Here is a 10301-nt window from a genome sequence, read left to right on the forward strand (position 1 = left end):
GGCGTGTGTGGCTGCCTTGACCCCGTCCCACAGCCTCCCAGTCTCCCTCGATGCCGCTGAGCTGCACGTCCTAACCCCGACACCTACTTCCAACGTGCTTGGTCTGGGCAGGGTCACAGCTGCCATGTACCAAGGGCCGGTGAGTGCCGGGTCCTCAGGGCAGTTTCCCTGACTGCAGTCTGGCTGCAGTGGCTCCCAGGTGTGGCCGCCCTCGGCCCCGCTGCGTGGCTGAAACTCGGCTTTACAAACCGGGCTCGGGCAGGGCAGGCCCTCCCGGCACCCCCTGCCGCAGGTCCCGGTGCTCCGAGCTCGTCTGGGCTTCCTGCTCCGCCCGGGTGTGTCCTGAGCCCTGAGGCCCCGCCCGTCCCTCTGGGGCCTGGGATGCCCCGTCCTGCCTGGGCTCGGAGAAGAGCTGCCCGGAGCCGCCCGGGGCCAGCCTGGTCTACACCCGAGGCCACCCTGGTCTACACCCCAGGCCTTCAGCCCCACTGACCCCGAGGGGGCATCCATGTTACTACTTCAGTAGAATCAAAAGGCAGGAAGAGATTTTTTTGTTGTTGTTCACTGCAAATGCTCCCAGTTTCTCCAGTAGAAGACTGGGATTAAGACTGATTCATATTTCAGCAATGTGCACGTTTTCTTAACAGAGCAAAGAGCGTGCAAACGCGTTCGTAAGTTCGGCAGCTGTAAGTATGTAGCAAGCTACAGGTTAGTTGTTGTGGAGACATGTATGTTATCACCGGGAAAAGTCCCCGCCTCCAAACAGGGCACCCTGTGGGCGTGAGCGTCTCTTGCTAAAAGCCACTGTCAACAGGTAAAAAAGCCAAACTCTGTAAAGTAATTTAAGGAGATTTATTCTGAGCCCAATTTGAGGACCACAACCCGGAGCCACGGCCAGGAAGCCTTGAGCAAGTGGACTGGCTGTGGCTGGGTCACAGTTTGGTTTTATGCATTTCAGGGAGACAGGGGTTACAGGGAAAGTCATAAATCAATACGTGGAAGGTGACATTGGTTTGGCCCTAAAAGGTGGGCCATCTCGAAGCGGGGGGCTTGCAGGTTATAGGTGGGTTTAAAGACTCTTTGGCTTGTAATTGGCTAAAGACAGGAAGCTTTGTCTACAGGCTTGGAATGTTTTAACATAGTTGCTGCTTATCAGAGATGAGGCACTGGACATGGATTTGCTGTGTAAATTGAGGACCTGCAGGTGTGTCCTGCACAGCCTTAGGCCTGTCAATGGGTTACAAAGGATGTCCCCAAGAAGGGAGGGGCATGATAAGGTATGTCTGACCTCCTTCCTCCTGGCAGGCAATTTAGTTTTAGGATCTTCCTTTTGGCCACGAGGGGGTCCTGTTAGTCAGCCGGTGGGGGCGGGGGTGAGCCTTAAAATTTTATTTTAGTTCACACCACCACGGAGTATTAGATACACACTCAACTGCACACGGCACAGTGGGGAGGGGATCCTGTGCCCGTTAAAAGGGTCTGCTCTGTAAAACTTGGATTCAGTCAAAAGGCGGCACTCAAGGCTCCGGAAGGCCCCGTTCCCCACCCCCGCCGGGCCCACCTTTGTCTGCGTAGTCTGGCGTTGACAGGAACATCATTATTTGGTGCATGGCTCTATGTAATTTTCGATAGACGCCAATTTAAAAAAACAAAAACCACAGTTCTGTCTCCACGGGAGGCCGGGATGGAGGGAGAAAAGTCAACCTGGATTGTAAAGAGGGTGTGTGTCCGGGTGGAGCATGCTTGTGGCTCACACCTGTCAGGAACAGCAAGGAGAAGGTTCTGAGGCCCCTCTGCCACCCTGGTGTCACCCTGGCCTCTGCATGGGCTCGGGGGACCCTGCAGCTGCCAGGAGACAGCAGTGCGTGGCCCTGGGGAGCAGTGAGTGCTCCTCCCTCGTCCCCATCTGTCCCACCCTGCAGGGCTCAGAGCTGGGGTGACAGCGCCCTGGTCACCTTGGGCTGCTGCAGCCAGGCTCCCCCGTCCTGTCTGGGAGAGCAGGTGCTGTCCCTGCCCGCACGGTGTCCCCGTGAGGCTGTGGGAGGCCAGGACACCCTCAGGGGTCACAGGCAGCTTCCAGAGAGGACACACCCCACACCGGCTCTCGGGGGCGGGGCTGGCTGCGGGACCCCCACCGTGCGAACCCACCCACCGGGAACAGGGTCAGCAGAGGGCGCAGAAGGGGCTGCCGTGGGAGGCCCCTCTGCAGACCCAGACCCCCACCTCGTCCCGGCTGCTACACAGTCCCTCGGTGTGGCCTCCCCTGGGCCGCGGTCTCCACACCCCTGGCTCAGCCCTAAACCAAGGACCCACCCGAGGGCCACCCCCACACAGGAGGGTGTATCGAGGGCAGGTGACCCGACCAACGGGCTCACTGCTCTGCTCGCTCTCCCTTTCCTCTCTGTTGGAACTTTCTGTAGTAAAAGAATTAAAATGGTGAGAAGAGATAACACGATTTACAGACGTGTCTTTTTATTTTGGGGGACGGTGCGAAAATCTCTCGCTAGATAGGGAGTCTGGGAGGGAGGGCAGGTGCGGTGTTTGCTGGGCAGTTGTCCCTGAAGGGCGCTGATTATTTGGAATCCAGTGGGGATTACAAGGACGGAGTCCGCAAGAGAGCCGCGTGGCGTGACCCGTTCACTCATTCCTTCCTCCCTTCCTTCATTCCGAGGTAGCTAAGCGCTGGCTGCATACCCACACGGTCCTGCAGGAAACAGGTTCCGGGCACCTGCCCCGCGGGAGGGGTCTCTCTCTGCTGTACCTTCCCTGCATGGGATTTCAAATTGCACACTGGCGTCCCTGTCATACCCTCACAGGGGACCTGGCTCAAGTCGCCTGTCCCCTCCCCAGGCTCCCGTCAAAAATGTCATGACTGTGCTAATTCACTCTAAGCCGTCATCTGCTAAAACCTGAAATCTCTGATTTTAAACACCCCTGCTTGGCCGGACGAGGTGGCTCACGCCTGTGATCCTAGCACTCTGGGAGGCCGAGGCGGGAGGATCGCTCAAGGTCAAGAGTTCGAGACCAGCCTGAGCAAGAGCGAGACCCCGTCTCTACTAAAAATAGAAAGAAATTAGCTGGACAACTAAAAATATACATAGAAAAAATTAGCCGGGCATGGTGGCACATGCCTGTAGTCCCAGCTACTTGGGCGGCTGAGGCAGGAGGATCGCTTGAGCCCAGGAGTTTGAGGTTGCTGTGAGCTAGGCTGAAACCACGGCACTCTAGCCAGGGTGACAGAGCAAGACTCTGTCTCAAAAGCAAAAAAAAAAAAAAAAAAAAACACCCTGCTTCTTTCTTTATGAATCTACCATTTTTCAGACCACCAGGGTACTTTCTGGGTGCAGATTCAATCGGAGTACCTGCTGGTGTGTGGGTGTGTGTGTGTCTCTCTCCCCTGTCCCTGTCTCTCTCATTCCCAACTCCCCGGTATGAGGTGTCCCTGGACCCCTCTTTCCAGGCTACATGGCCCCAAGGCCCTCCCAGGTCTCGCCCTAGCGGGGCACAGGAACTGTGTCCCCTCCCCCCAACATAGGGGCTGAATGAGTGACTGTCCCAAGTCTACCTGCCCAGTGTGGGACAGCTTCCATGGAGAAACCGAGCCCCAGTCAGCAGTTACAGGGGGACGCCCGTTCATTTATTCATTCCAGGAACACTGGCCAAGCACCTCTGGGGGCTGGGCAGCGCCCCAAGAAGGAACAACAGACAGCACAGCACTGCCTGGGGGTGTCACAGAGAGAGGGAAGGCCAGGCATGACCAGAAACCTGTCTGTGGCCAGGGACAGGGACAGATCCCTGAATGGTGACCTCCCCCACGTGCCCAAACGGAGGAACCTGCTACAGTTCTAGGAACACGGCATTCCAGGGCCGAATGCCGGGGCCTGGAGCCGCAGCCGGATCTGGAATGAGCAGCTCCGAGTCCTGCTCACCGGGCACAGGGTAACCAGCGCCAGGGCCCTTCCAGCCCACGCCGGCCCAGTCTGTGAAACAAAAGACATCTGAGAAGTTTGTCTCCTGTGAGGCGCAGCCCGCAGCGCCAACTCCCCAGCCCTGCCCGGCACCCGCAGCCCTCAGCCCTGCACTCCAGAGGGAGCCTGGCTCAGGCCCCCAGGGACAGTCTCCAGCCCTGCCCGGGAGGCCTCAGGAATGTGCCGGAATGTCCAAGGCCCTCCCCGCAGCTGCCATGCCCCCAGGCCAGACCTCCTCAGCCCAGCGAGAGACTCTCAGCTGCCCCCACCCCAGAGCAGCCACACCTGGAACCGGCCCAGCCTCCAGGCCTCCCGCTCACCTGCCTCCTCCTCCTCCTCCTCCTCCCAGGGCAGCAAAGGGCGAGGGAAGGACACAGGGACATCCCAGGCTCAGGGTGACCCCGGGTTCCCTGGGCTGCTCACGCCCCACCCCCCCATCCCGTCCCAGGGGGTCTTATTTTCTGGGTACACAGGCCACGGCCACAAGAGAGAAACGCAAGAAAAGGAGATGGGGAAACAGACAAGAAAAAGGAAAAAGAGAGGAGGAGAGGAGATTAAAAAAAAAAAAAAAAGACAAAAAGAAAAAAAGGAAAGGAAAAGGAAAAAAGGAGAGAAGGAAAAAAAAAAAGGAAGAGAAGGAAAAAAAGAAAAAAAAGGACAGAAAGAGAAAGGAGAACAGAAAGTTGGGAGGGAGGGAAGGTTGAGCCCAGGGTCTGTCCCTGACCCCCGCTCCAAGGCCCCAAGCGGCCCCTGGGGCCCGAGAGTCAAATGTCAACGAGGCCTGTGCTAAACGTCAATCAACAGCGCCCGCGCTCCCGGCGGGGGTCCCCTGGGCGCCCGGCCTGGCAGAGGGGACAGGAGGCCGAGGCCGCCGGGCCACGGTGGGGCGCCCCGAAACCGCGCGGCGGGGGTCCCCGGGGTCGGGCAGGGTCCGGAGACCCCCCCATAGGGGCGCCGTCCGCAGGCCTCGGGCTCTCCAGGGGAGCGCGGGAAGGGCGCGGGGGCCCCGAGAGCCGGTCACGCTTAGGGTTAGGGGACCCCTGGGGCCTGGCCGGGGTCAAGGGTCGGAGGTCTGGGCACCACGTGTCCCGCATCCGGGCAGGGTGTGCGCGCGGCCTCCGGGACAAACGGGACGCGCGTCTCGGCGCGGACGGGGCCTCGGGGGTGGGCACTCCCCGCCCGACAGACCCCCGCCCGTCCTTCCGCTCCAGCAAGGGCGGCGGCGTGACCTTCTCAAGGTCAAGGCGGCCGCCGAGCCCCCGGCCCTCATGGCGCATGGGCGGGGCCCGGCTCCCGGCATGCCTCGGGGCGGGGGGCCGGAACGGGGCGCCGCCGAGGACGCAGCCAATGGGCGCGGCGCACGGGGGCGTGGGGCGCAGCCTGCGCGGCTCCCGGCAGCCCTCGGGGGCGCGGCGCAGGAGGCTCGGCCAATGGGCGCGGCGCGCGGGGGCGCGGGGCGGGGCGCGGGCGGGGCGTCGGCGCCTTAGCGGCTGCGCGGTGGCCGCCCTGTCTTTTCTGTCCTGGCGGCGGCAGCGCTGAGCCAGCGGCGCCCTCCCTCCGCTCTCCGCGCCCGCGCTCCGGCTGTCCGCCCTCTCCGCCACCATGACGGAACAGGCCATCTCCTTCGCCAAGGACTTCCTGGCCGGGGGCATCGCCGCCGCCATCTCCAAGACGGCCGTGGCCCCGATCGAGCGGGTCAAGCTGCTGCTGCAGGTGGGGCGCGGGCGCGGCCGCTGGGGGCGACGGGCCGGGCCGGGAGAGCGGGGCGCGGGGAGCCGGACCGGCCGCCTGCACCGGCACCGGCGGGCTGACGGGCGGGCGCCGGAAGTGGAAGGCCGCGGCCGCTTTGTCCGCGCGGCGCCGGGTTCCGGGGACGCGTCGCGTGGGCGCCGCCGCGTGCGCACGGGCGGGCTCACGCCTGCGCACTGGCTCTCCGCGCTACGGCGAGGCGTGTGCGCCTGCGCGCTGGGCCCGGAGCCCGGGGAAGGCAGGCTCGCCGGCCGGAAAGCGCATGCGCGGGGGCCGGGTGGTGACCTGGATCGGGTCGCCCGGGGGCTGAGACCACCCGGTGCCGGCCGCTTCCTGACCAGTTCCCTGCTGCTGCCCCGTGATGCCGAGACACCGAGTCTCGGGTGCGTTTTGGCCCCTTCTCCGACCGTTGTGCTGAGCCGAAATGAGCTTTAATTGCCCTCGTGAGAATGTTACCGGAGGTAGCATGCCCGGTGGCAACATTGTTGCCTGGCAGCCATTAGTAACGCTACAACGTAACAGGTGGTGCTTTGGTTACCGTCACAGCCAGGCTTGGCGCTAAAGAGATGGTATGTCGCGCTGAACGTGGTCAGGGCAGCTCGCCGGGGAGCCGTGAGCCAGTTCTCTGGCGACACGCTCTGTGGTTGGGGCGTCTGTGCGTGGGGAGGCCCCGGCCCCCGCCCGAACGGCCCCTCTGCGTCCTGCAGGTGCAACACGCCAGCAAGCAGATCGCGGCCGACAAGCAGTACAAGGGCATCGTGGACTGCATCGTGCGCATCCCCAAGGAGCAGGGCGTGCTGTCCTTCTGGAGGGGCAACCTGGCCAACGTCATCCGCTACTTCCCCACGCAAGCCCTCAACTTCGCCTTCAAGGATAAGTACAAGCAGATCTTCCTGGGGGGCGTGGACAAGCACACGCAGTTCTGGAGGTATTTTGCCGGCAACCTGGCCTCCGGAGGGGCGGCGGGGGCCACCTCCCTCTGCTTCGTGTACCCGCTGGATTTCGCCAGGACCCGCCTGGCCGCCGACGTGGGCAAGTCGGGCACCGAGCGGGAGTTCAGGGGCCTGGGAGACTGTCTGGTGAAGATCACCAAGTCCGACGGCATCCGGGGCCTGTATCAGGGCTTCAGCGTGTCGGTGCAAGGCATCATCATCTACCGCGCCGCCTACTTCGGCGTCTACGACACGGCTAAGGGTGAGTGGGCTGCTGCAGGTCCCAGATCAAGGGGTCTCGGGGCTGATTCCTCCTCTCCGTGGCGTGTAGACGCCGCCTTCTCCCTGTGTCCTCACGGGATCGTCCCTCTGCCTGTCTGTGTTCTCATTTTCTCTGCTTATGGGGACACCAGTCCTGTTGGATCAGGGCACACCCTAGGGACCTCTTTTTACTTTAATTATCTCTTTAATTCCAAATGCTGCCCTTGCCTGAGATGGTGAGGGTTGGGGCTTTGGCGTGTGAATTTTGGAGGCCTCATCATACAAACCTGTTACCACAGTAACCATCCCAAAGCCCGGGGCCCATAACGGGCTGCCATTCTGCAGCAGGAACACTCAGACGCCACCTTCACGCCGTCCTGACATCCTCTTCCCTAGACAGGCCACCCCCACGCCCCAGCCTCTGGGACCGTCTGGCCCTGCTGCAGTGGCCTGTGGGTGGTTTTGCCCTTCTCACCCTGCAACTGACCGTGTCCTGACCTTCAGTGCTGTAAAGGTTATCTGTGCTGAGACCTGCATGTGCGGCCATGTGGGGCGGGAAGTTCTGATCTGGGAAGAACTCAGTGCCACCTCTCTCAGGTGGCCGTGTGGGCGCTGGGGACTAACGCTGGCTGGTGCCCCCGCAGGCATGCTCCCCGACCCCAAGAACACGCACATCGTGGTGAGCTGGATGATAGCCCAGACTGTGACGGCCGTGGCTGGCGTGGTCTCCTACCCCTTCGACACCGTGCGGCGGCGGATGATGATGCAGTCCGGGCGCAAAGGAGGTACCTGTCCCTGATCCCTGGGGGCCCTGTGAATGGCCCCCTGCCCTCAGCCCTCGGGAGCTGTGCAGCAGTCACAGAAGGCCACTGCCAAAGGGTTCCAGGCAGCATTTTGTCAAAGCGACCTGACCCTGACCCTGACCCCGACCTGGCTGTGGAGGAATTTTCCTTGAGAATGGGCTTCTGTTCTTTTTGAGGCTTGCGTTGTCCAGGCAACAATCTCTAAATTTCCACGTCCCAGAACTTCCGGCCCCACCTGGGTGCCTGACCAGGCGCACACCTTCGGTCCTGGCCTCCCTGCCTGAGCCTAGGGGTGGGAACCGGTCCCACCAAGGCTGGGGTCTCACGTCCGGTGTGTCAAATGCCCCCTCTGACCATAGCGTGGTAGGAGGCCCCAAGCCAGGGGTGGTTGGTCACCAGAGCTTCATTTTCTCTCCTGCTTCAAACTGTTACCCACATCGCTGACTGGGTTTGTGTTTCTGTGAAATGTCTGGTGGGGGGTGGGTATCCCTGTGTGCGGAGGGACTTAACTGCAATGTCCCGCTCTGTCCCCCTCTTGCAGCTGACATCATGTACAGGGGGACCCTGGACTGCTGGAGGAAGATCTTCAGAGACGAAGGGGGCAAAGCCTTCTTCAAGGGCGCCTGGTCCAACGTCCTCAGGGGGATGGGGGGCGCCTTCGTGCTGGTCCTGTATGACGAGCTGAAGAAAGTCATCTAAGGGCATCTGTCCCCGAGGGGGCGTGGGGACCAGGAGAGTCGTAGAATTCCTACCTGTGACGGACCATCAACCTTCGAGAAATTCCAGTCGCCTGTCCTGGCCAGATCATGTCTGTAGAGGCTGGGGAAGGCTCTAGAAGGGGGCTTGTGATCATGCTGACCATTGGCAGCCGATTCCATGTATTGATTCCTGGGGGGAGGGGATCCCTGACATCGTGGTGGGCCACTCAGACCTAGAGTCCAGATGCTTGTAGGACCCCGTGTCGTTTTTAAGTATTTATTTAACAAAGAATCATGTCTCCATTTGTACGTGAGCACGAGCTCCTCTTTTGCACAGGCGAGTGTCTAATCGTGTTCTCCACGGGGCATTATGCGAAACAATAAAGACAGGACACAGCCTCCCTGCGTGAGCCGCAGCCTTGGGGCAGGGGGGCTGCAGGAGGGGTCGGTGAGGGGCTGCTCAGTCTTGCCGTGGCACCCCTCTAACCACCCTGGGGGAGCAGACGGGGCCAAGGGCCCCAGCTAGGAAGAGGTAGGGTTGAACCGGGGCCAGAGCAGAGCTCTGTTTCCATCTGAGCCTCCCTGCTGGGGAAAGCGGTCTTTTCAGGAAACTGGTGAGCTGATCTATATGCAGCTATACCAGACATGGGTGCTTATAAACATGTTTGTCACATTTTAGAGGTACCCTAGCGTCTGTGGTCATGGTGTCCTCACGGTGTAAGGAACGGGGAGCTCTCCGGTCCCCGTGTAAGGGCACTGACCCCATTCACAAGGGCAGAGCCCTGGGCCTCATCACCGCCCAAGGGCCCCACCTAACACTATCACCCTGAGAGAGACGGTTGACGATTTCAGTGTTAGTGCCAGAAGTTGTTCTGCCTGCTGGCAGCTCCCTGGGCCCTGTCTGCCAGCTGTCCCACACTGGTTCAGGTCCCAGAAGTGATAGGGACCCCCCTTTGTGGAGGTCTCGCCTGTGATAATCTACCAGGTGGGGTCGACCCCACCAGCTGCCTCTGGGCCGTTTCTGTACAGACTGTTCATCGCAGGAGAGGAGCTCATTTGGGGATGCAACCCCAGGCTGAACACTGAACCCGGGGTTTCCTGTGATGTGGGTGTGGGACGCCAGCCATGCGTTCCCAAGCCTGCTCCCCTGGGCTTTCCAGAAATTCCGGCTGTAAAGGCAGAATCTTACCAGCCATCTTTCAAGGCGCTGCCAGGTACAGGCCCTTATTTCTGTCCTGATGAAGCTGGATTAGAGAGCAGGCAATTCAGGTCATGCTTGGCCGTGGGGCTCATGCTGGGGGTAAGTGACCAGCGGGGCTTTGCAGACAAACCCGACGCCTGGGGCTCTGACACACTTGGGCCCTGGGATTTGAATTTTGGTTCTCAGCTGCCCGCGGCTGTGGAAACCGGGCAATTCAGTCTCTGTTTTTGAGACAGTCTCACTCTGTTGCCCAGGCTACAGTGCCATGGCGGCGTCCGCCTAGCTCACAGCAACCTCCAACTCCTGAGCTCAAGCGATCCTCCTGCCTCAGCCTCCCAGAGTGCTAGGATCACAGGCGTGAGTCACCGCGCCCAGCCAAATTCAGTCTTAAGACATTTCCATTCCTGTTAACCATTTTAACCTAGTCGTTAGGGCCTTGTATAATTTACAGTTCACTAAAAATCTTAGTGCCAGCCCTGTTGTCCTTGTAGAGCAACTGCAAATCATAGTAACTGATTCAGCGGGCTGAGGGGGTTGCTCTCAAAAGTTGGCATTCAAAGACCAGCAGCTGCAACGTGGGGTGATGTTTCTGTCCTACACGAATGAACTTAAAATGTTAAGAATGTGAGCAAGCTAGAAATTAGGTAACTTCGTGAGAAGATTTGCAGCAGTAGGGCGGGAGGTGATTT

At 60.5% G+C, this 10301-nt stretch overlaps 1 protein-coding gene across 1 annotated transcript; it reads left to right on the forward strand.

The window, feature by feature from the left end:
* Positions 1 to 5386: 5386 nt before the first annotated feature.
* Positions 5387 to 8714, forward strand: SLC25A6 (solute carrier family 25 member 6). The gene is made up of 4 exons (XM_045537696.1): positions 5387 to 5681; positions 6425 to 6911; positions 7555 to 7695; positions 8255 to 8714. Exons 1-4 carry the CDS (start codon positions 5571 to 5573, stop codon positions 8410 to 8412), a joined length of 897 nt encoding a protein of 298 aa, XP_045393652.1. The 5' UTR covers positions 5387 to 5570; the 3' UTR covers positions 8413 to 8714.
* Positions 8715 to 10301: the final 1587 nt, after the last annotated feature.

The sequence above is a fragment of the Lemur catta genome, chromosome X (genome assembly GCF_020740605.2).
Source record: "Lemur catta isolate mLemCat1 chromosome X, mLemCat1.pri, whole genome shotgun sequence".
NCBI classification, from domain to species: Eukaryota; Metazoa; Chordata; class Mammalia; order Primates; family Lemuridae; genus Lemur; species Lemur catta.